Source organism: Myxocyprinus asiaticus, chromosome 7 (assembly GCF_019703515.2).
Source record: "Myxocyprinus asiaticus isolate MX2 ecotype Aquarium Trade chromosome 7, UBuf_Myxa_2, whole genome shotgun sequence".
In the NCBI taxonomy this organism is placed as follows: Eukaryota; Metazoa; Chordata; class Actinopteri; order Cypriniformes; family Catostomidae; genus Myxocyprinus; species Myxocyprinus asiaticus.
Genome location: NC_059350.1, coordinates 50228149 through 50255000, shown reverse-complemented (window position 1 = coordinate 50255000; position 26852 = coordinate 50228149). Strand labels below are relative to the sequence as shown.

The following is a 26852-nucleotide window of genomic DNA, read 5'->3' as shown; positions in this document are numbered from 1 at the left end:
AATGAAATTTCTCTCATTTACTAACCCTCATGCCATCCCAGATGTGTATGACATTCTTCTGATGAACACAAACACATTTTTTTTTTTATAAAAGACATGGATTTAACCGCGGGAGTACTATGGAGTACTTTTATGCTGCATGTATGTGCTTTTTTGAGTTTCAAAGTTTTGGTCACCATTAACTTGCATTGTATAGACCTACAGAGCGCAAAATCTTTGTTTGTGTTCAGCAGAAGAAATAAAGTCATACACATCTGGGATGTCATGAGAATGAGTAAATGATGAGAGAATTTTTATTTCTGGGTGAACTATCCCTTTAAGAAAAGATCTAGGCCTAAGTAACTTGTGTGTGTATTTGTGCATTAGTGTGTTTTCTCAGTAGATGTGCACAAGTGTTTGTCTATTTTGTTGCAGACCCTTTCGGGTTAGTATCAATGGTCTGCAGTCAGTGACCCCTCACAGGGGTCAGGATCATCTGCCGTGACACGGGCCCTCCGGAGTCTTAAGCAGCTCCAGTGGCTTTTAGCGGCTCTTTTGTTCCTGCTCACCAGAGTTTTATTTAGGAAACCACAGCTGTGAACTTTAATCCAATTCACTCCATACCAGTCTTTTCACACTAATGACATGCATGCATAATTGCATCTGAATTCACTGGTAATGCATTAAACATTTAACAGTGGGATTAAACTCTTTTAGTGACTCTAATAAGTTGCCTTATCTACAGTGCTGTGTACTGTCTAAGTATCTAAACGTTGCAATGCTTCTAATTTAAAGGATTAGTTCACCCAAAAATGATTTACATACCCCTATGTCTTTCTTTCTTCTGTGGAACACAAAAGAAGATGCCAGGCAGAATGTTAAGCGACTGACAGCCTCAGTCTCCATTCCCTTTCATTGTGTAGCATAAAGATGCTATGAAAGTGAATGGTGACAGAATTGAACTACATCCTTTTAGCTATATCCCTATCTCTTAAATTATGTAGTTTTTCCATTTAACAAGCAATTTTTTTACAACTAGCTGCAGTGCATTATGACACAATTCTTTGTTTTTATGTCACTTTGTATTGTGAATGCAATCTTAAAACTGAGACAATAATCAGAAACGCTCAAACCGTTTTCAAGTAGTGTTGAGAAGTGCATTTCATTTTAGTAAAAAAACAATGATTTTCCAGTTATTGAGTCATCGCTCAATAGTGTTCCCAGAAGTCCCTGTTCATTTTATGACATCTTTTCATAGTTAAATACTGTATATATTTGAACACTGCTATTTATCACTACAGTATTCAGTTATTTAAATTAGGATAAAATGTTTTAAATTATTTAATTGTATTATACACATATATTTAACTAAACTTAATATATATAAGCTACTGGTTTACAATATATATTTTATAGCTATATAAAAGTATTAAAACTAATACTTAAGGTTACACTTAGTAATTTTTTTTTCCTCATTAAAAAGTTTAACTCCTAAAGATTTGAATTGTAATTTTGCAATATATGTAGGAAATCATGAGCACTCATTCAAATTAAGACTCAAGTCAGTACAGTAACCATATAAAAGCTGTTTTATTCTACATGGAGAGGGGCTGCACATGGGGGCTGCCATGTTAGAATCACATGACCAGCCGAATACTACTCGCTTAATCTCAGTAACCGTCCTGTTATTGGACACTTTCACTCATTGATTAAAGTAATCATGGCTGACTGTGAATACTACATTTCTACAATGGAATCTGAAACTGAAAACTATTGATTTTATATGATGCTACATCCAAGCCGCTAGGTGTCTCTGTAAGTCCAAGATGACACAAAGACAAAAGTTACTGAGTGCACCTTTAAACTTTTAAGCTCGAGTGGGGCCCGCCAAGAAAAAAATTGATCAAAATATTAACTACAGACCAACACAAAATAGGTATCATTTTAAAGCTTTGAAGATGTACTTTATGACCAAAACTGCTTTGAAATTTGCAGAAAAATGAGAACTATTCCGTTTTGATAATTTATTAAAAATTATTGTAATCGAAAAACAAAAAAAAGTCTTAACTGATCAAATAGCCATGTATCATATGCTGTTGGAAAGCTCTTATAACTCATAGTCATTGTTGGATTTGCAGCTGTTATTAATTCTTATGAACAATTCTTATGTTTTATTTGTTTGGAGAGGCCTTTTGACACTAAATATTTTTTGTAATGCTGTAACTTTTGATTGCTTTGTCGCATCAACACAAAATTTTACTCAGTTGCAGGTGACATGATTGGGAAAATGTAAAAGCAGTTTTTGAAGCAACTTTATTTACACCATGAGATATACAGTATACTGTAAAATCAGAAAAAACATTAATTTTTGGCTCGTTTTTTTTTTTTTTTTTTTTCCAGCAGTTTCTTAGGCTGAGAGTCTCAAAATTTATGATTATCTATATCATTAAAAAATGTGAAATGTTTTCTTTAAAATTGTACCAAACACATGACCCTCCTTTTTCTTTTTTTTTTTTTTTTTTTTTTTTTTACATTTTAAGCCTTTAATTTTGGGGATGCCACTGAAAAAAGGATAGCTTTAAAAACACCCTCGGAACTTAAAGGGTCAAACTAAACTAATAGTTAGTGTTGTATAGATACTCACTCTCTCTCTCTCTCTCTCTATCTATCTATCTATCTATCTATCTATCTATATATATATATATATATATATATCACACACACACACACACACACACACACACACACACACTGATCAGCCACAACATTAAAACCACCTGCCTAATATTGTGTAGGTCCCCCTCGTGCTGCCAAAACAGCGCTAAGCCGCATCTTAAAATAGCATTCTGAGATGATATTCTTCTCACCACAATTGTACAGAGTGGTTATCTGAGTTACCATAGACTTTGTCAGTTCAAACCAGTCTGGCCATTCTCTGTTGACCTCTCTCATCAACAAGGCATTTCCGTCCACATAACTGCCTCTCAATGGATGTTTTTTGCTTTTGGCACCATTCGGAGTAAATTCTAGAGACTGTTGTGTGTGAAAATCCCAGGAGATCAGCAGTTACAGAAATACTCAAACCAGCCCGTCTGGCACCAACAATCATGCCATGGTCCAAATCACTGAGATCACATTTTTTCCCCATTCTGATGGTTGATGTGAACATTAACTGAAGCTCCTGACCCGTATCTGAATGATTTTATGCACTGCACTGCTGCCACACGATTGGCTGATTAGATAATCTCATGGATGATTGTTGTGTCAGACGGGCTGGTTTGAGTATTTCTGTAACTGCTGATCTCCTGGTATTTTCACACACAACAGTCTCTAGAATTTACTCCGAATGGTGCCAAAAGCAAAAAACATCCATTGAGAGGCAGTTATGTGGACGGAAATGCCTTGTTGATGAGAGAGGTCAACAGAGAATGGCCAGACTGGTTTGAACTGACAAAGTCTACGGTAACTCATATAACCGCTCTACAATTTTGGTGAGAAGGATAGCAACTCAGAGAGATATATATATATATATATATATATATATATATATATATATATATATATATATATATATATATATATATATATATATATATATATCATCTACTGTAAATCAGTAGTAATATAGTTAACAAAAAGTTAAAATAGCTTAATAGTAGCTTAACTAACTGTAATAGTAACTGTAGCTAACTACTAGCACATTACCAAATTGTTGTGTTTGTTAACATTAGTTAATGCATTAGGTATAATGAACTAACATTTAAACAATTTTATTTATTTATTTTTTTTTAAACAGCAAAATACTTTTGTTCATTGTTTATGTTAGTTCATAATGCATTTACTAATGTGAACATGTACAACTTTTAATGTACAAAATGTATGGTATTAATAGGAATTAATATAACCCAAGATTAATAAATGCTGTAAAAGTAACATTGTTAGTTCATGTTAACTGAAGTTAACTAATGTTAACAAATATAACCTTATTGTAAAATGTTACCATTTTAAATAACTTAAGAGTAGCTTCCTCATCACTGATACTGTAATACTATAGTATTGGCTTACTTTTTTCCCTTGCAGGATGGTCGCTTGCATGTCAACGACCAGCTGATAGCTGTTAACAGCGAATCCCTGCTCGGCCGTTCCAACCATGACGCCATGGAAACACTGCGGCACTCCATGTCCACTGAGGGTAACCTACGAGGAACCATCCAATTGGTGGTTCTGCGAGCTCTGGAGGGATCACCTGCCCAGGTATGCCCAGTTCCTGTACCGTACCATGTATCCCACTACAGACCGCTACCCCACAGGGCTTCCGAGCCTGTGTCACTAGCATCCATCCACCGGTATCACCACTATTACCATCACAGGTTATCACAGGACATCTGTGACATGAGTGATATTTTGCACACATGAATGCTTGCTCTACGTCTTTATCATAGTTACATGATGGTATCAGTAAGGAAAGATGTCAGGTAGAAATGTTGCCAAACGAGGCATGGCAACATTAACATTTGGAAAAATCTAAGTTATTGGAATTTAATCTCTGGAAATGTGGTGTTTACATTCCCTGTTGACACATTAAAGATTTGTTCTTTTACCTGTTTCTTCCTAAAAGCAAAGTGTGTAACTTGTGTGTAATTTCTATGTATTTGTTTTAGTACTTTGATCCGTTTGTTGACTAGTGGTGCAGAAATTACACACTTACCCTTTAATATAATGGTAACAAACTTCTTGTTCTCACCTGCTTCTTGCTTTTTTACTAACATTCTGCTTGTTTATTAATTTTACACTTTTAATTTATGTAAAGTAAAATTTTTCATCTTTCTAAATATTTTGCTTTGCTCTGTTTTTTAAGCACTAACTGTTTCCTGTGTGGCTGAACCTACCTTTTCAAATAAAGAATCTGAAATATTTGCATGTTCCCTGTTTCCTTTTAACCCTTGGGGCTTTTCCTAACTTCTCCTGGCTCTTTTCTTCATTCTACAAAGGGCATGGGGTGACATACTTGAAATATCATGTGTTTTTTTTGATGAGTTATTGAGATTTATCTATTTCTTTCCCTCCAAAAATCCATGTCCCCTCTATTTATTACATTAACTTAGAAAATTAGCCTATTAGTCTAATAATATGATTACAGGACACATTTTAAAGCATTGTTAGGTGTATTCATTTACAAAGTAATCATTTACTGTAATTTAATTACTTTCAAGTTCAAAAAGTAGTGTAACATTACATTTTAAATTCTTGTAATCAGATTACAGTTACTGACTTTTAAGTACATTACTTGCTCTAAAGTTACATGTATAAATACATTTAAAATATGAATTTATATGTACGTAATTTAGCATTTCTGTGACAGCTGAAGGGTGTGTGACAATAAATGAGGAGGAAATATAGACATTTTGTATGAGGAAAAGTGATTACTGGTTACTTTATCTCAAAAGTAAAGTAATCTGATTACAGTTTTTAGAAAAGTAATTAGTAATTTGTAGTGGATTACTTATTTTGAGCAATTTACCCAACACTAGCGCTGTGTAAATGTTATTAAACACCAAGATATGTCAAGAATGGGAGGACTACAGAGGTGCATGGGTAAATATTAACAATAATGCTTTAGTCAGGGTTTATCTGCCATATACGTACAGTATTAGCAAAGTATAATGCGACCATACAGAATCAAACAAACGGTGGTACTATTTTTATTACGTTAATCTGCGTCCATGCTATGGAGTCCCTATTATCATGTGGCTAGTTAATGCATGTGTTGAAAATAATCTTGAAGACAGTTACTTTGAAGCTCTTTACACAAGCACTTTTCAAACTGTTTCATTGAAGAAATTTAAGCCACTTATATGAGATTTTGATCTTTATATGGGTCTTTTTTATTGTCAGTTTTACACCATGTCTCTGTTTCAGAGTGTCCGCCATGTTCACTGGGATCTCTCTTTTGTTAATGTGGTGGTAAGTTCAGGACAGTCACTTCCTGGTGTGTTAGAAAACATGTATGAAGATCTGTTAGTTAATGACAGAGATGGTTTCACATGATAAATACATGTCTTTATACCAGCACTGTAGCCAAGACAATTCTGACAAATAATGGTGTCATTTTCAAGATCAGAAAATGGTTGAAGTCATTGTCAGATGATCTTTGTCTTTGCTAATCAGATTTTTACTGTCTATTTTGCACAATGATACTTTTTCGATGTGTTTTTTCCTTTCATTTAGGGTAGGCACTGTTAAGACTAATTTGTTGGGAAGGTGAATTAATTCCTGGCATTAGCATATCTCCAAAATGGTAGTTTTCAGCCAAGAGAAAATAGCAAAATTGCTTTTCCAAATGACACATTGCTAGGTGGTGGTTTTCCTTTTGATCCTTAGGGGTTCAAAATTCTGTAGTCCAAAAATCATGGGTCTGGATTAAGTGCAACAGTAATGAAATATATAACCCCTCTAAAACACACATCTATATAGAATGTTTTAAAACTAAATTTGTATTTAATGACAAATGGTAAGATCTGGACTGGAGACACAGCAGTGTGGCAGGGAATTAGCAGGAGGCGACATTATTTTGGCTTGATTTGAGCTTGGAATATCTAGTCTTTGTATTAAAGGTGAAACTGGGACAGTTCATCAATTCCAACATCGCTCCTCATCACTGTTCAGTGAAAATGAAGACAAATAGTTATTGACTCCACCTTCAGAAGTCTGACCTTGGCTTGGAGAACTGTAAGGTATCATTGGAGGGCATTAGCCTATCTTCAACCCAATCTGGTCATAATCCGATCCAAATCCGATACTGTGTGTTAGTCATGTTCGTTACTGTCAAGCTCCAAAAATGACATAAAAAGACCATGAAAACACCATTAAAGTAGTTCATATGACTCATGCATTTTATTCAAAGCCACTTGAAGACGTGCGATAGCTCTGTGAATCACAAAGGCTGTATTTAATAAGTAAATTATATAGTATGCGCAGCACCAGCGCGTTAGTGAATGGCGCTGCTCTGTTGACACAAACTCAGGCACAGGCTGGTGATGCACTCGCGGCTATTTTTAGCCTTCACAGCGGTGCGCAATATTTGAGCGCAACTCAAGAACAGCATCTCAGATGTAGATGCTCAATAGTTCGGTTCACTTATAATATGCATTTAGAACGGCACTGGAGGTGCATTTTACCAGAATTTGAATAAGAAGCTAATTAAACTACTGTGAACTTGCCTACAAATAGACACATATATGTATGTATATTTATGTGTGTGTATATATATATACAGGTGCATCTCAATAAATCAGAATGTCATGGAAAAGTTCATTTATTTCAGTAATTCAACTCAAATTGTGAAACTCGTGTATTAAATAAATTCAATGCACATAGACTGAAGTAGTTTAAGTCTTTGGTTCTTTTAATTGTGATGATTTTGGCTCACATTTAACAAAAACCCACCAATTCACTATCTCAAAAAATTAGAATATGGTGACATGCCAATCAGCTAATCAACTCAAAACACCTGCAAAGGTTTCCTGAGCCTTCAAAATGGTCTCTCAGTTTGGTTCACTAGGCTACACAATCATGGGGAAGACTGCTGATCTGACAGTTGTCCAGAAGACAGTCATTGACACCCTTCACAAGGAGGGTAAACCACAAACATTCATTGCCAAAGAAGCTGGCTGTTCACAGAGTGCTGTATCCAAGCATGTTAACAGAAAGTTGAGTGGAAGGAAAAAGTGTGGAAGAAAAAGATGCACAACCAACCGAGAGAACCGCAGCCTTATGAGGATTGTCAAGCAAAATCGATTCAAGAATTTGGGTGAACTTCACAAGGAATGGACTGAGGCTGGGGTCAAGGCATCAAGAGCCACCACACACACAGATGTGTCAAGGAATTTGGCTACAGTTGTCGTATTCCTCTTGTTAAGCCACTCCTGAATCACAGACAATGTCAGAGGCGTCTTACCTGGGCTAAGGAGAAGAAGAACTGGACTGTTGCCCAGTGGTCCAAAGTCCTTTTTTCAGATGAGAGCAAGTTTTGTATTTCATTTGGAAACCAAGGTCCTAGAGTCTGGAGGAAGGGTGGAGAAGCTCATAGCCCAAGTTGCTTGAAGTCCAGTGTTAAGTTTCCACAGTCTGTGATGATTTGGGGTGCAATGTCATCTGCTGGTGTTGGTCCATTGTGTTTTTTGAAAACCAAAGTCACTGCACCCGTTTACCAAGAAATTTTGGAGCACTTCATGCTTCCTTCTGCTGAAAGATGCTGATTTCATTTTCCAGCAGGATTTGGCACCTGCCCACACTGCCAAAAGCACCAAAAGTTGGTTAAATGACCATGGTGTTGGTGTGCTTGACTGGCCAGCAAACTCACCAGACCTGAACCCCATAGAGAATCTATGGGGTATTGTCAAGAGGAAAATGAGAAACAAGAGACCAAAAAATGCAGATGAGCTGAAGGCCACTGTCAAAGAAACCTGGGCTTCCATACCACCTCAGCAGTGCCACAAACTGATCACCTCCATGCCACGCCGAATTGAGGCAGTAATTAAAGCAAAAGGAGCCCCTACCAAGTATTGAGTACATACACAGTAAATGAACATACTTTCCAGAAGGCCAACAATTCACTAAAATGTTTTTTTTTATTGGTCTTATGATGTATTCTAATTTTTTGAGATAGTGAATTGGTGGGTTTTTGTTAAATCTGAGCCAAAATCATCACAATTAAAAGAACCAAAGACTTAAACTACTTCAGTCTGTGTGCATTTAATTTATTTAATACACGAGTTTCACAATTTGAGTTGAATTACTGAAATAAATGAACTTTTCCACGACATTCTAATTTATTGAGATGCACCTGTGTATATATATATATATATATATATATATATATATATATATATATATATATATATATTATGTGTGTGTGTGTGTGTGTGTGTGTGTGTATATCTATATATACACACACACACACACACACACATAATATATATATATATATTGTGAGTGTGTGTGTGTGTGTGTGTGTGTGTATATATATATATTACTGTTGTATTTAAAATTCAAATTAAAAGTCAATAATAATACTATTAATAATAATTTATTATTATTATTGTCATCATTAGTATTTGTTTACAATTTATAACAATATTTATGTTGAATGGGTTCCAAAAAATAACTGTGTGAATGAAAAGTGGACTGATGCCTTACAACTAAAGGGCTGTTTACACGACAACGTTTTCAACTAAAACGGAAAGTTTTTTATGCGTTTTGACTGTTCGTTTACATGACAGAAGGGTTTCAAAGTGCAAGTTTTTGAAAATGATGCCGTTATCATCTCCGTGTAAACATATAAAAACTTGAATTTGTGAAAACGATAACGGCATGCGCACGCGTATTACGTGTTCAGTCTATAGGCATGCGCGAGTACTTCAAAACAACGCGCGAGACATTCAAAACTACAATGGTGGACTACAGGACTATGTGTGTGCTGCACAAGACTTGCAGTAATAAAGCAACATCATCGTCTGTCTAGACAAAATTGCTCGATGCTTTCGCCATCTTCATTGTTTGTATTCACCGCTCTGTGGAAGAATGCTTATGTGCGCAGGCACGTAGTGTTTCTTTACAAAGTGACATCGCCAACTACTGGCCTGGCATGCATAATACAGCGTTTTTAGTCGTTTTCGCGGATCCGTGTGAACGGCAATCGTTTTGACAACATTGTTGTCTGTACGTGAAACTTTTCAAAAACGCAAAGGAAAAACTTTTCCATTTTTAGTACATTGTTGTCGTGTAAACGTACCCTAAATTGAACAAAAAAGAGATCTGAATCCTTTAAAGTCCAGATGCAAGTTGATGCAACATTTTTGAAAAAAATAAATAAAAAAAAGGCAAAAATAAAACACTGGTTTCTTTTCTACTGAAGACTTGAAGACTGGAATTACTGTTAATTTTGTTGCTACATTATCCAGTATACTAGTTAACAATAAAGTTTTTCTTAATAAGCTATACATTTATATTGAAATAATGTGTAGTTAGAGGTTTGTGTTTCTTTACATATTAATGAGTACTTCCAATTAGTTGTAAATTGTAAAGATATTCAAACTGATTATGCAAAAAAACAACACTGGTATCGGCTTGGGATCGGTATAGGCCGATACTGAGATTTCCGATATCGGATCGGAAGAGAAAAAGTGGTATCGGTGCATCCCTAGTTTGTGCGGGCAGTAATGGTTGCTTGATAGAAGGTGATGTGTCATGCTGATGCTTTCTATATTAATCATATGCAGACAGAGCGATCAATATGCCATTAATCACTCAGACATAGTTGAATGATAAGACAATGGGTGGGAAGTTAGAAAATCAAAAGGTGTTTGTAGACTAAATTAATGGATTGGTTTCTAAACTCAGGGAGAAAAATTGGTGACAGTTTGACAAAATTACAAAATTGTAGACCAAGTCTTTCAATTATCAGTATTCCCATACAAAAGTACTAAAAGTATTGCTAATGGTGAAAACAACAAAATTTTGGACACCACCGTATTAGTAAAACCATGGTTTTCTTTGAAGAACCTTGTTTTACAGTGATTCTTATATTATAATGTGGTTTGTATTGTTGACTATATTTACTGTAGGGCATTGTTTTGTCTTCAAAAGCAAATAATCTAAACCACCCCTGTTGAAAATTAAACAGTTGAAACCAGTCTAAGGTGGAAGACCAGCTTCGCCAGGCTGGGAGACTAGCTAGACCAGCTGAAGACCAGCTTTGCCAGGCTGGGAGATTAGCTAGACCAACGGAAGACCACCTTGGCCAGGCTTAGAAACCAGCTAGAACAGCTGAAGACCACCTTGGCAAGGCTGGGAGACTGACTAAACCAACTTAAGACCACCTTGGCCAAGCTTAGAGACCAGCTAGAACAGCTGAAGACCACCTTGTCCAGGCTTAGAGATCAGCTAGGCTTAAGACCAGCTTGGACATGCTTGGAGACTATCTAGACCAGTTGGAGAATAGGTTGGCTAGACTTTGAAACCATGTAGGCCAGCTGAAGACCAGTTCGGCCAGGCATAGAGACCAGCTAGAACAGCTAAAGACCACCATGGCCAGGCTCAGAGACCAGCTAGAACAGCTGAAGATCTGGTTGACCTGGCTTGTAGACCAGCTTGACAAGCCGAAGACCACCTTGGAAAGGCTTGGACACCATCTATACCAGTTATAGACAAGCTTGGACAGGCTTGGAGATCAGGTAGACCAGATGAAAACCATCCTGGCCAGGCTGGGAGTCCAGTTAACTCCAGCAAACCACCTTAGGCTGGTTTAAACTTTTTTCAGAATCCACATGAACCTCACTAAAGTTTAGTTGCATTTTTTCTGGGGCACCAAAGGTCAACACCAAGGGAAATTCACAATTGGATGTTATTTCATGTGAAACCACCATCTTTGTTCTTCTAGCACTTCCTGTTCCTCACCTTAATTCTCTTTCCACCTCTCTTTTCAGAATAGCTTTGCTTGCTCCACCCAGTCTGGTATCTAATCCTGTTAACTCGCTGGATCTCCTCTTGCTCTGCTAATTAATCAGATTACAGTTTGGGTTCCTTGAATGAATTGCAAATTTGGGGTTTTAATGAAAGGAAGTCTGGGGCTACCCTGAGGGTACCTAACCTTAGCTAACCCTCACTGCTACCCTTGTACGGAGGGGGTGGAGAAATCCATTGGTTTAGAGTCTTGTTCCAGAAGCTGTTTTGTTGGTCCTTTGTTGGTTCATTGTCCTTGGCGTTAGACCGAGACTCCCCAGTGATTTTTGTCTGATTAAGACGTGCAGCGCTCAGTTTTGGAAGGCATCAGATAGCCTCTTTTACAAGAGTGTGTGTGTCTTTGTGTGCGTGGTATTGACGTGCTACTTCAATGAATGAGATATGAACATGTTATAGACATACTGACAGATGTAACTTAAGTTTTACATTTTCTGAAGAAAAGGTGGTGGTTGCCCCAACAAAAGTCACTGCCACAATGCTAGGGTATTGCTTGTTTGGTTGATAAGGTGTTCCAAGTGGTTTTAGCATGTTGCTAAGTGGTCATCTCTTGTCTTTTCTGGGTGGTTTTAAGGCTGTTGCTATGTGTTTGAAAAGGTATTTTTCAGTTTTTTATTTGTGCATTGCTGTGTGGTTGTGAGGGTGTTGCTACATGGTTTCTAGGGTGCTCAGAGTTATTTTGCAAGGAAATTCTGGGAAGCTGCTTACTGGCCCAAGTCAAAAGAGCCCACCTCCAAGTTTCTATGATATTCTGGTCCCCAGTGTTGGGGAGTAGATAACTAAAAGTAGTAACGTTACTAATATTTTTCAGTAGTGGGACAATAGCTAAGCTTCTTTCTCAATAGTGTAGCTTGTTCAGTAACAATCTGCATATTTCAATGACTAGCGCTGTAGCGTCACAAAATGCTACATTTGTCACAATGTATTGCGAATGCAGCAATGAAGCCAAAGGAATAATCGAAAATGAGAACATCCTCTTTCTCATGTAGTAATGGGAAATCCAAATCATTTGAGTTTATCGGTTCTTTCAGAAAGTTCATATAAATGAACCGGATAAAATAAACAGTTTCCTTAAATCAGTTATTCGGATATACGACTATATACATATTACACAGGACGAGTTCTGCATTGAAGCTTGATGCTTAGGGGTTTATTCAAATCCTTAACACTAAGTCTGAGCAATTATGATAGTGATGCTTGCCTTAAAGGGATAGTTTACCCAAAAATGAAATTTTGCCATAATTTACAGTACTTAACCTCATTTTGTTCCAAACCCATATGACTTTCATACAGGTTTGGAATGGCATGATGGTGTAAACATTATGACAGAATTTTCCTTTTGTTTTGTGAACTATCACTTTAACAAGCAACACTAATTAGATTTCCTGCAGTAAAGCCCAATTCTGCAGTGGTTGAAGTCAAAAGGATGTGAGTGAATCAATAATATCGGCTGTTTAAATTGGCTTCTCATTTTTATTTGTTGCCCTCCACTTGATTTTTGGGAGTTGTTTCTCCATTATTCTTCAAGTAGACCTGCCCTCTGTCTTTTCCCTGGCAGCTCTAACATTTTGCATGTTAGACACACAGGCATGATTTCCATTGTCAAAGTACTCATCACATTAAAAGACGGTAAAAAGCATTCCTTGCTCTCAGCATCAGTGTTTTAGAGTCTCTTTTTGGTGAGACACATAATCTCTGAGGAGAAAGACAGCTAGAGAATCAGTCCTTTTGTCCATTGAAGATTTTTGTGTGTCTGAAGACTCTGACAAAGACAGACAGCAAGAGAGCGACAGTGAGCAGGAGGCACATGACAAGCATGTCGTTTCCACATGTAAAGAGCCATCATACCGGCTAATGACCATCCTCCAACTGAGGCTTAACGTCTCGACAAAAGAACGCCGCTTTCATCTCTCTCTCACTGCCACACAGAATACTACAGCGTGAATGCATTTAAGCACACTTTGATATGGTGATATCCTGATACCTTTCATGTCCATCCAGTCAGCTTGGGCCTTATGCTGTGAATAGCATGTTTGTATGTATTGCGTGAGGTTTGAATGACATTAAAGTCTACAGTGGTCTTCCTCTGGGTTCTGCTTCCCAGAAGTTGACAGCTGTAAGTTCCTTTGTCTATTGAGAAGAATCCATCAGGATACATCACTTGGTGGCCTCACGTCTTCTAATTGACACACGTTTCTGTAACTTTTTTTGACTAATTCTGTGTGATGGGATTTCCTTTGGCCTATGAAAATTTCAAACTGTGTCATATGGTTTGTTTTATCCTTTTTTGTCATTTACCAGTTGGATATCCTGCCTGCATGTCAAGTGTGTATATATTCCATTTGTGGACACCCTGACAGCATGAATCTGATATGGAACCAATATGGAATTATACAAAAGTTGGTTAGCTTGGTGCTTTTATAATGTCACCATGTTCTTTTTAAGAATATTTATCCCTATCAGCATCAGAATTTGGTGCAGCCGAATTATGATTGTTCTAATTTTACATTAGAAACCGTGGTGATGTTTTACAACCACTGTTGTGTATGATCTCTTTACGCTCTTCTCTTTAGGAAAATCAAGACGTCAGACAAAATCCTACAAGAAACGACTCTTCTGTCCTGCATTCTAACATCAACCAGACCAACAACTCCGTACCTCCATCCACAGCAAAAAAACGTTTATATGATGCTGCTCCTGGTAAGTATACATATATACAGTACATTGATTACATTTCTGGAGGTTGCAAGTCACTGTTCTGTTGATAGCGAACAGACATTCCTTCTCAACTGCAGGATCCAACTGCATCAGGAGGCAGATCACAAGACCTCCACTGTCTGCACTCCCATTTGTAGTCGGTTGCTGTTACTCATGTCGCTTAAAATCACCAACTTTCTTTGAAAATGGATGATTTCCTGTTTTGTTGGTACAAATTGCTGTCATTGTAACCGCTGCTGTAGGAGCGTATTCTTGTATCATCTACTGTTTTCAAACATTGTTGGTCTAGGTATACGTCTTTGACCATTGCATCTCACTGTTTTTTTGTGTCTTGCGCCATCGATGCCGTGTTTATAAGGGGCTGTTCACACTTGACTCGTCTTTGTGTCCGTCAGCACAGTTTTGAAATTGACCATTGCGACGTGTCTCACTGCTTTTTCAGTGTCCGTGTTTTTAAGATATTGTCAACTTTTAAAAGCGCATTTTGAGGCACCTGTTCCATTCATTGCACTGCGTCTAACTTTTCTTAACGCATTTGTGTGAACGCCGCCTAAGGCCACATCCACACTAATACATTTTTGTTTTTATGCTCCTGAGACCAGAGCGTGACTGCTGTTTGCATTTCCCTTTTTGATTTGTAACTAGTAACACCTAATAAAATGGAAAAAAATAAAAAATTCTAGAGCAAATGGTTTTCCTAAAAATGTATAGCAACACATGTGGACAGTGGGACTATGTTGTGAAATTTTAAATAATACCAAGCTATTGAATGTCAGATTGTTTTTATCAAATTTTTCATTATGTTTCCAGGAGTGTTGGTTATTCATGTTTTTGAGATGTTACAGACATTACATCAGAAATTAGCATAATTAATTCTGATTCAATGTAATGACCAGCATCATCCAATCACTGCCAACCATGTTAAGATAAAATAATACATGTCTAAAAAATGTCTGCCAAACATGTTGAGTGGTTCAAACATCATCTGCAACCTGAAACTGAACTTTTGGTCAGATTTTATGATTGAATACACATAGCTGCATAAAGAGCTATAGGATGCTTCCTTGCTCTCTTGCTCCCTATTTAGTGAATGACTTAACCTCCAGTGTGCTGTCAGTCTACACTGGTCTCAGAACAGTTCTAAATGCATCTGAAAGCAAAATTTTTCAGCTTTTGGATGAACCCTTTAATTCTCAATGTGATAATGCACAGTTAATAAAAGTGTTCTAAGGAAAAAATGCGGTAAAGTACACATTAGTGTACATCGTGCTTATCATCATGACGTTTTGTGATAAATGGCTCAAATAAAAATAAAAAATGGCATATCGGATGAAACTAAAGACTATAATCTGTAGACTCAAACAGGTTTCAATGTAAAAACTTAATTAGGTTTCTTACCAGATGTATTTTTTATTTTTTTTTGGCGTTTCACTCAAAGACAGACTCCACTGTGGTCAGCGCCATGTTGTTTTGTCACATGACTCCATACGTCGAAAGTTTAACCCTTTACTGACAGCCCAGAGTCTTCTGAACTGAGATCAGGCAGTTTAAATTAATTTAAATTATGCGTTGTGTAAAGCGAAGCCAAAATACAGCGTCCACGTATGTGTATACGGGGATCGCACAAGGTTAAAATGGATGGATTTTGCTACGTTTATGCCTCTCATCCATATTGATAGTGTTTTCCTCCATCGAAAACTGAGCATTTTGAAAATGCTCTACACTGCCAGCTTACTTTGGAAAACACTGACGTTAGGAAAATGAAAACGGAGTTCTCAAATGAAAACGGATTAGTGTGGATGTGGCCTAAGTCAGCATATCAAGGTTAAAGTAGTTCAACTTTGAAAAATGCGTCTTGTGACACCGGAGTTCTGTTGCATGCTGTTACACTCTGTCTAGCTCTTTTTAATACAACAATACCTCCTGTGTGAACGGACCCATACTGTGGAATATGCATTCAAATACACACTGTTACTAATTTCAAAAGTAATTGGTTGTGGGTAGTGTTAAGTGCTTTCATCTAAACTCTCTCACTGTTAAAGCAACAAATGAAATGGGTCACTGCTTAACAAAAGAATACATGCATTCATCAACACAACGTGATGACTGCTTTGCTCTTCTGTATGAGGGAAAAGAATTAGTTCATTTTCTCTCTCTCTCCTCATTTTGCACGCTGGTGTAGCTTTCCATTAAGTTTTCAACTTATACAAGTTGGATATCTGCCCATCTCATCAAGCAGGATGAAAAAGCCAACGATGATGTTTTTGTTACATTCCCTTCCGCTTTTATGCAATGAGGTCTGACCTTGAAATCATTACGCTGATGAAATGGATTCTAAGTGGGCCTTATTAGCATACTCGCAATTGTGCAGAGCGCCCGAGAACGGATAACAAACTGTTTTAAATTCACACTATTCTATCGCCCATACTCTCCAGAGAGTTGCAGTGTCAACACAAAAGACACTTTCTGTGTTTTTGTTTTTATTCTGGAAACCATTGTTTACTGATTAGCGTCTCTTGTCCGTCAATGTACGTAGTCGCACAAAGTGGGATGTGTTATTTAAACAAATTTAATTTTAAATTCAGATTACCTTCCACATTCAGTACAGTCAGATTTGGTAAAATCGTAAAAATTAAAATACCATCTTGAGCATATAAAATGTCACATCATAGAGTTTTATCAAGGTATAGTTTTTAATCACGCATTTTTGTCTGTGTTGTTTGACACAGCAGCATACATTTTTCCTGTCACTGTGTTTTTGCTCTCTTGCAGTAGTCACTTTTTTTGCTTTAATGATAAATGGCTAAATGGTGGAAGAAACGGAGACAGCAGTGCAGAAAATTGAGTAATAATAGAAATATTTCAAACCAGTGCTGCTCACATTGATCAGAAGACCATGTGGTCCTTGAAAAGGTCTCAAACACCGCCGTGTATGTAATTCCTAAATAGTCGATGATTCACAATTGAGTGCCCATGGTCAAGTGTGTCTTATTCCTCATAGTGGAAGGATTTTTTTTAGCACTTTAAGGGAATGGTTCATCCAAAAGTGACCGTTTCGTCATCATTTACTTACCCTCATCATGTTTCAAACCCGCAATGGTTTCTCTCTTCCGTGGAACATGTTTGATATTTGGCAGAATGTGGAACGCTCTTAAACTTCAAGTCCATATGGCTTGTGTGCTTTATTCAAAGTCTTCTGAACAGCCTGATCTCATGACATTTACGTGAAAATGGCAAAATTTTTGCAAACCAAAATTACATGCTTCATTACACATTTGGTTTTAGTTTCCCAGTGAAATGTCCAGCGGGGGTAGCCAAAAGTGAGTGAAATGATGTTGTAATCAGACGAGGTTTTTAAGGTGAATATTAGATTGATGTTTTAATGAGTAAAACGTAGTTCCCTAACCTAAAACTTTATCCTAAACCTAACCAATAGTGTCTCAAAAAATAAATGAGAGGTGAACAAAACAAACATTCTTACCCTTAATTTACACCTAAACCTAACGGATAGTGTTTTAAAAGCAGATTTGACATGAAAAGCACATTTAGTGAAGCAACCTCATAATTTTGTACCACTTCAATGGCACTTTCGCTTCACTTTCACTTTAGTTCCATGCATCATGGGCAGGGCTTGAGGCTGGGTCTCAGAGTCCATAGTCAAACACACTATCACATTTGTTCTCAAACGTTTTTTGATGAATGCCCCCTTACTTCATTCCCTTATCCATATATTTCTGCCAAAAGTACAGTTAATAATAATAATACATTTTATTTATAAGCGCCGTTCAAGACTCTCGAGGACACTTAACATACATAATCAAATTTACAATAAGAACATAAAAAATACAAATCTAAAATCACAAATAAAAGTATGCATAATCATAAAAATGAATACATTCATAAATAAAGGTTATTTGTAGTAAGCCAATTTAAAAAGGTGGGGTTTGAGGAGAGACCTGAAAGACAATCACAATTACGGATATCTGGCGGTAAAGAGTTCCAGAGTCGTGGTGCAGCACTGCTAAAGGGTCTGGACCCCATAGAAATCAGATGAACCAAAGGTATCACAAGAGAGAGTGAGGAGCAGGATCTAAGAGTATGGCTAGGAGAATATGTATGAAGAAGATCTAGAAGATAGGAAGGTGCTAGTCTATGAAGAGCCTTAAAAGTCAGTAACAGAATCTTGTATTCGATACGGAATTTAACAGGAAGCCAGTGAAGTTGTTGAAGAATATGAGTTATATGGACAGAGTTAGAAGTTTATTAAATAATCCGTGCAGCTGAGTTTTGTGCCAGCTGTAATTTATCGGGAAGTTTTTGCGGTAGACCAAATAGAAGGGAATTACAGTAATCCAAACGTGTGTGACCAGAGCATGTATGAGATTGACAGTGCTGTGAGTTGAAAGAGATGGACGAAGACGATATATGGTGTGCAAGTGGAAGTAAGCAGTCTGGGTAATATTATTTACATGTGCTTCAAAAGAAAGAGTGCTATCCAGAATGACACCCAGACTCTTAACTTTGAAACATGGAAGGACAGTGGAATTGTCAGTGGTCGGAGCAGAACTTTTTGAATTGACAAGATTATGCTTAGTACCTACAAGAAGTACCTCAGTTTTATTACTATTGAGTTTGAGGAAATTACAAGAAAACCATGATTGTATTTCAAGTAAACAGTTATGAAGGGAAATGGTGGAAGAGAAGAATTTGGCTTGGTGGACATATAGAGCTGAGTGTCAGCAGCATAGCAGTGAAAGTGGATTCCAAATTTCCTAAAAATATAACCAAGAGGTAGGAGATAGATTATAAATAATAAAGGGCCTAAGACTGATCCCTGTGGAACTCCAGTAGTAACTGGAGAGCACTGTGAATGAACATTTTTCAATTTAACGAACTGAGTGCGACCAGAGAGTTAAGATTTAAACCAAGCGAGAGAAGTGCCTGTAATACCAATGGATAATAATCTCTCATAAAAGAATATTGTGAGAGATAGTGTCAAAAGCTGCACTTAAATCAAGAAGAATGAGTATAGACAGAAGTCCTGCATCAGCTGAAATTAACAGATCATTAGTGATTTTGACCAAAGCAGTTTGAGTGCTGTGATGTGGGCAGAAACCTGATTGGAACTGTTCATAAAGGTTATTAGCTTGAAGTGTGTCTGAGAAGCAACTATCCTTTCTAACATTTTTGAAAAAAATGGTAAATTGGAGATCTGAACCAGGTTTCTTCAGTATAGGACTGATCATAGCAGTTTTAAAAATGGTACACACCCTGAAATAAGAGATGAGTGTATAATTTTAGTTATAATGGGGTATAGGGAAGGTAAACAGGCTTTAAACAAATATGTATGGAGGGGATCTAGCTGAGAAGTAGATGATTTGGAATTACGAATAAAATTAGATAATTCAATATCTGTCGGGAGATCAAAACTCATAAGACTAGTTTGAGGATGTTCTTGAGATATTGGATAAGATGAACTACAAGCTAAATTACTTGTTAAAAAACTAGTTAGTGTTACTATAGTAAATTCAAGGGTGGTGATGTAGAATTCTGTGTCTAATTCAAATGGTTTCTGCTTCTCACTGATCCTCGCAAAGCTGCGAGTTTAAGAGCTTGAGCTTTAAGAGCTTTGCACTCGCGCTGCTCTGTCTGAGCCATATCCATCTTTGGTGGGGGGTGGGGGGGTACCGCCCTCGTTGAGAACCCCAGCTCTATCAGGTGAGCTACCGCAGAAACGAATCATGTTGGAATAAGTGTTAAAATGTAATGTTTTTCAAATGATGCGTTAGTACAAAGGTGTTTTGATATAACAACATAGCAGGGTTCGAGAAATAGAGCTAAAAATAAGTGCTTATAACGTCATAAACAGCTGTAGTACCCATGATTTGTGTTGTTGTAGTGCCTCTAGTGTTTATTTGCAACAAAATGTAGAAAGCGGCACGTAAAGCTCAGTTTGCAAAAATACAGTTACAGCTGTGCTCAAAAGTTTGCATACTCTTGGAGAATTTAAACATTTTTAAAGAATACTTGAGTGAACAGGCAAAACACATTTCTTTTATTTCTTATGGGATTCATATTCATCTGTAGGTTATAACAGAATGGCACAATCATAAAACAAAACATGGCAACAAAGAAAAAAATGAAATGACCCCTGTTCAAAAGTCTGCATACCCTTAGTTCTTAATACTATGTGTTGCCCCCTTTAGCATCAATGACAGCGTGCAGTCTTTTGTAATAGTTCTCTATGAGGCCCCAAATTCTTGCAGGTGGTATAGCTGCCCATTCGTCTTGGCAAAATGCCTCCAGGTCATGCAAAGTCTTTGGTCGTCTTGCATGAACCGCACGTTTGAGATCTCCCCAGAATGGCTCGATGATATTAAGGTCAGGAGACTGTGATGGCCACTCCAGAACATTCACCTTTTTCTGCTGTAACCACTGGAGGGTCAACTTGGCCTTGTGCTTAGGGTCATTGTCGTGCTGGAAAGTCCAAGAGCGTCCCATGCGCAGCTTTTGTGCAGAAGAATGCAAATTGTCTGCCAGTATTTTCTGATAACATGCTGCATTCATCTTGCCATCAATTTTCACAAGATTCCCCGTGCCTTTAGAGCTCACACACCCCCAAAAACATCAGTGAGCCACCACCATGCTTCACAATGGGGATGGTATTCTTTTCACTATAGGCCTTGTTGACCCCTCTCCAAACATAGCGCTTATGGTTGTGACCATAAAGCTCTATTTTGGTCTTGTCACTCCAAATTACAGTGTGCCAGAAGCTGTGAGGCGTGTCAAGGTGTTGTTGGGCATATTGTATCCGAGCTTTTTTGTGGCATTGGCGCAGTAAAGGCTTCTTTCTGGCAACTCGACCATGCAGCTCATTTTTTTTCAAGTATCGTCGTATTGTGCTCCTTGAAACAACCACACCATCTTTTTCCAGAGCAGCCTGTATTTCTCCTGAGGTTACCTGTGGGTTTTTCTTTGTATCCTGAACAATTCTTCTGGCAGTTGTGGCTGAAATCTTTCTTGGTCTACCTGACCTTGGCTTGGTATCAAGAGATCCCTGAATTTTCCACTTCTTAATAAGTGATTGAACAGTACTGACTGGCATTTTCAAGGCTTTGGATATCTTTTTATATCCTTTTCCATCTTTATAAAGTTCCATTACCTTGTTACGCAGGTCTTTTGACAGTTCTTTTCTGCTCCCCATGGCTCAGTATCTAGCCTGCTCAGTGCATCCACGTGAGGGCTAACAAACTCACTGACTATTTATACACGGACACTAATTGCAATTTAAAAAGCCACTGGTGTGGGAAATTAACCTTTACTTGCCATTTAAACCTGTGTGTGTTGCCTTGTGTGTCTGTAACAAGGCCAAATACTCAAGGGTATGTAAACTTTTGATCAGGGTCATTTGAGTGATTTCTGTTATCATTATGATTTAAAAAGGAGCCAAATAACTATGTGATGATAAATGGCTTCATATGATCACTGTCCTTAAATAAAAGACAGTTTTTTTGCATGATCAGTCATATTTTCAAAATCAATGCCAAAATGTCACAATTTCTGCCAGGGTATGCAAACTTTTGAGCACAACTGTACGTTCATTCTATGAGACTTTGGTGCTTCTGAAGCCATACAGTTGATTTGTGTGAGGTACAGACCGAATTGTAAATCAATATTTGCTAAAATTTGCAAAATTCACATTCATATGTGTGCTTCATTAGTGCACATTAATATTACAAAGGAGTTCATGTTTTATTTGAGATATTTTAAGAATATTCTGGTGAATTTCTCATTACCTCAGCGTGTCCAGATTCAAAATTAGGACTATTAAATATAGCATAAAAATAGACAATTAAAAGAAAATCTATTAATGTATGTTGTACCCAAGATCCAACAGCAAATACAAAATATTCATTTGTCCAGATAATAGAATAAAAAAATAAAATAAAAAAAAAACTGGTGTCCATCAAGCCATTTATATCTCTGCAACACTTTTTTGCCACCTTTTTTAAAACAAAATTTTTGTGAAATAAAGACTTATTTGCTTTAGCAAGAGCATTTCAAACATGGATACCTGGATACTTCTCTCAAAAATGTTGTAGTTGTCAGTGTTACCTGTTTCTGATACTATGCGTTTTCATTACTGCAACTGATGCTAAAATAACTTAACTAAAATACGTTTTTATATATTTTTGTAAGATGAAGTAATGATTTTTGCTCACTTTTAATTGGTACACCTATTATTCGTTTTTTGGTGTTAGGACACCTCATTATCGCAACAAACATTATCATTACTGAGTTGAGAGTTGCCAAGAAGCATGAGTGAAATTGAGAGATTTTCAGTTTTTTACAACTTAATTGTCAGTTTGTTCCTCACACAAAGCTATCGTATGAATTGGAATATATGAAATTAAACAGAGCGGAGACTCTGAACATCTCCTTTCATGTTCCACGGAAGAAAGCAGTCATTCAGGACAACATTAGGTTGAATAAATAATGAAAGAAGAATCCATTAAATCCACAAGAATCCGTATAAAAACATCAACATAGAGTGCCACGAGTACACCTCTTGTAATGGTATATAATGTTAAACCTGTCATTTCCAAACAGCTCCATATAAACCCCATGGCGGGCGACAGGAACTGCCAGAGAAGGATTTTGGTGAAGATGATTTCCCTCCTCCACCTTCTGATCTTGACCTGCTGGAAACCAGCTCTCCACGCAAGCATCTACAAGATCGGTAAGTTATAGAGAACATAAAGATTAATGTCACAGATAAATATCTCCATTTCATAGAATTTCTTAGAAAAGCTCTTATCATGAAACCACATAATCTGGCACTTTGATCTACATTCAATATAATTCCAGAGGGCTGAACTTAAAGACATTAAAGTGACTAGGAAACACAATGATACCATGCAGAAAAATTATTTATCTCATTATCTAGCTATAGGTTCAAATGCTCATGCTTAAATGTATTTCCTAACAATGTTATCCAGTGTGCAAACATGCATAAATATATTCATATACATATGTATGCCAATACCGAGAGATGTTAGAGACTTAAAGCTCATGTGTGTAATTTTATTGATATTAACAAAAAATTTATCCCGGGTTAATATGCAGAGTCAACTGTAAGTAAGCCATTGGTAGGTTTATGGCGCAGAAATTACACACATCTTTAACACATCAACTACAAAACCTAGTGAGTTGCCTACCTAAACAGAACTTAAAGGCATCACAGTTTCACAAGATTGCGGAGGAGTCCAAGTCGATGTTAATTAGGGGCCAAGCTCCGAAGGTGCTGAGACAAATTTTTTTCTGTTAGTTTTCCTATTATTCTGCTTCAACTATGAAGTCGATGGCAGGTCATAGAACTTTATGTAGGAAAATGCTGAAATTTGGCACACTGATAGGGGTGAGTATATCTAGCACCTATACAAAATTTGGGGTCTCTAACTCAAACCCTCTAGCGCCACCAACAGTTCAAAGTTTCACTTAAGTTTCGGCTTTTATCTTTTGAACCGTAAGTCCTAGAAACAAAACAGTTTTTTCTTCTGATTCCTTGAATCAGTTCCATAAATTAGCATAATTTTAAGCTCCGCCCACTAGATTTTCAGTCATTTGGAATTTTCCAAAAAACTGTTTTTCAGATTCGCTTGAAATTGGGCATGTATCATCTAGATAATATGGTGCGTTCAAGTCATGTCGGAATGTTGAATGCACAAGAACAGCACCACAAAGTCGTAATTACAAGTGGGAAACTTGGGATTTTCCAAGTTGTGGGCGTGTCGATTTATTGGTAATAATTTAGTTTTACTTGAGGATTTTGACTGTGCAGTTTAATTTGTATGCATTTTTTGTACTGTTAATGAAGAATAACTATAAGACTTGCCAGATGATAAGACCCATTTAGCTAGTTAATGCACGGCAAGCATTTGCAACAAAACTACACTTCCCATCATTATATGTGGCCGCACATGAGTGATAAAATAGGTAGATAAAACATAAATTACACCCTTAATGCAAAACGGGTTCATACTTTCTGACTAAAATCACTTGAATGCACATAACATCATTTTTACGATTTATGACCTTAAGTACAAACTTCCCAGTAGGACTTGAACGCAACAATAGATCAAACAGTTCTCGTATACCACATTAACAAATTCAACGGCGAGCACACCAAAATGGCCTTGAAGCTGTATCTTTGCAGTGCTTTTGCGTGTTGACATGAAACTTGGTATATGTCATCACAAGCATGACATAAGGGTACTTGCACAGTTTTGGCACAGTGCCACCTAGTGGTCAAGAAATATTTAAAATGGCTATTTTTGCTTATAACTTCTGAATAGTTTGGCCTAAAATCAGGAGACTGGTCGCTTTAAATTCCTTGCGGCATATGGAGTCAAATGACACCCAATTTGCCATGGTCAACCATACGTCCTGTCCGCCATTTCAAATGTCATTGGAAATCTACTTTTTCAATCTCCCAGGCCGTACATCCGATTTTGCATGAAATTTGGCGTGCATCATCTAGAGACACACGACAATAAATTATGCTTTTTTTTTAAGCTTTTTGTTAGACCTATCCATTCTCCTATAACACATAAACAAATTATATGGCAAGATGCCAATAAGCATCTGAGGCTGTATCTCATAAACGCTTTGGCGTATTGACATGAAACTTCACTAGTGGAACTGTAGTCAAGCCTTGACAATACCATATCAGTTTGGTGACAACGCCACCTACTGGTGAAAAGTTATAAGCACTTGTATTACACTAAGTAATCAAACTAATGTCTTTTTTCCACCACTTTGCTTAAAATCAAACCAAAATGTTTGCCACTGAATTGCTGCTTGCAGCTGTATTTACAAGTGTGCTTAGATTTCAGTAGTTCAGTCAATTAAAAGGGATTATTTTAGCAAATATATATTCGAATGTGCTATTTCATGTTTTATTCTTATTTGAGTATCACATTGTTAGCTTAGCAACATGCTAATGTTAAAACCGCATTGGAATCACGTGAGCAGCCATTTAATTTTTGTGTGATTTGCTGCCTCCCTTTTGAGGTTTCATGATGTTTAGGATGGTTAGCCCATTGTACCATTCATAAAATCATTAATCACCAAAGAATGCATTGTTTTCACAAAGTTTGATAAATGTTTTATAGGCCTGAGAGGGAGCCTGTCACACATTTTAGCCATCCTGCCAACCAACAATATCCACAACGAAAGAAACTGCCAGATTACTCAACGTCGAAGACTTCCAAGAGTATGGATCTAGGTATGGAAATGCACATACAGCAGCCATATCACAAAATACCCTCCAGACCAAAATAAAACAGAGTTTTAAAGCCATACTGTATAAACAAAAACAACTAAGTTGGACAGAGGACAAAAAGACTGTTTTTACATTTTTGATCTGAATTGCACTGTAACTGCCAAAAATAATTTTCTAAACCAGTATTTTTGTCTAGTTTTGGAGTTAAAATATGTACATGTTAAACTTGAGAGCAAAATTGTGTAGGATAATAATAATTGTTTGCAGAGAATAAATCTTGAATTTTAACTATAAACCTCACAAAACTTTGTTACATTTGTGCTTCTAACATGGAAGAAAAAAAACAATTTGCTGGTTGGGTAAGAAAGGTAAATTCTCTGAAAACTGTCTTAATATCTTATGCATTATTCCATCTCAAGTAAATGTATCCTGTTTTATGAATTAAATATTTTTACTAGAAAACAAGACAAAAATGCTGATTTTTTTTTTTTTTTGAGAGCGTTCAGCGCAAAATAAAGCCCTATTGCTACTTATTACCCAGTGTTAGCCACAGATGACCCTGTTAAATTATCCTTCTCCCTTTTCCACCACCTTTGGAAACATGAGGGATATTTCTGTGCTCCACAATGGGAAGTTTTCGCCCGATTCCAATTACATTTCATTAGGTTGGAGTATTGGCTTGAGCGCCACAGCCACTGCACTAATCTCCTCGCTGCTGAAAGCTGATTGGTTTTCATTACACACATCTCATCGTGTCGAGCGTTCCTGCCATCTTTTATCCTCTCTCCAGACCTTTTCCCCTCCATTTATTTCTTTATGTCCTTCTATGGCTGATTCTTTATATTCTTTAAGTTTACTCTTTCAATTTTTCTTTACAGGCCTTGTTTCCTGTGGCTTCGTTTGCCAGTATTTTTTTTTTTTTTTTTTTTACATTTCTTTATGATAAATGTGTTTGGTTAACACTACAATACATTGAGACTATTTTATTTGCCACAATTTAAGCTGCCATAGTTTAAACTTCTTAATCAAAAACCTCTCGGCTCCTTTAATAAACATTCATATCACCAACATTTATAATTCAATCTAACAAAAGTAGTCCAAATGTTGTAGTTCAGCTGTTTCAACAGGCTGTTAGCAACACCAAGGTTGTGGGTTTAATTCCCAGGGAACACATATACTGATAAAAATTTGTAGCTTGAATGCTTTAAAAGCATTGGCCAAATACATAAAATGTATAATCTTAATGTCAGTTGTCTGTCTCTAGGTGCATATTTTCAGTCTAGCTAATGTTTTCCACCTCTGTATTACAAAACGTTGAATCACAAAGGTTTTTGTCAGTCAAGGGTGGCCC

At 36.9% G+C, this 26852-nt stretch overlaps 1 protein-coding gene across 2 annotated transcripts in view; it reads left to right on the top strand.

Annotated features, from left to right (window-relative positions):
• pard3ba (par-3 family cell polarity regulator beta a) overlaps positions 1 to 26852 on the top strand; it is a 230645-nt gene that overhangs the window by 117750 nt on the left and 86043 nt on the right. For both annotated transcript variants that reach the window (XM_051702158.1, XM_051702157.1), the window contains exons 12-15: positions 4060 to 4233; positions 14073 to 14199; positions 22828 to 22957; positions 25392 to 25504. In XM_051702158.1, coding sequence (XP_051558118.1) covers positions 4060 to 4233; positions 14073 to 14199; positions 22828 to 22957; positions 25392 to 25504 — 544 coding nt within the window. The remainder of the gene's footprint in view (positions 1 to 4059; positions 4234 to 14072; positions 14200 to 22827; positions 22958 to 25391; positions 25505 to 26852) is intronic.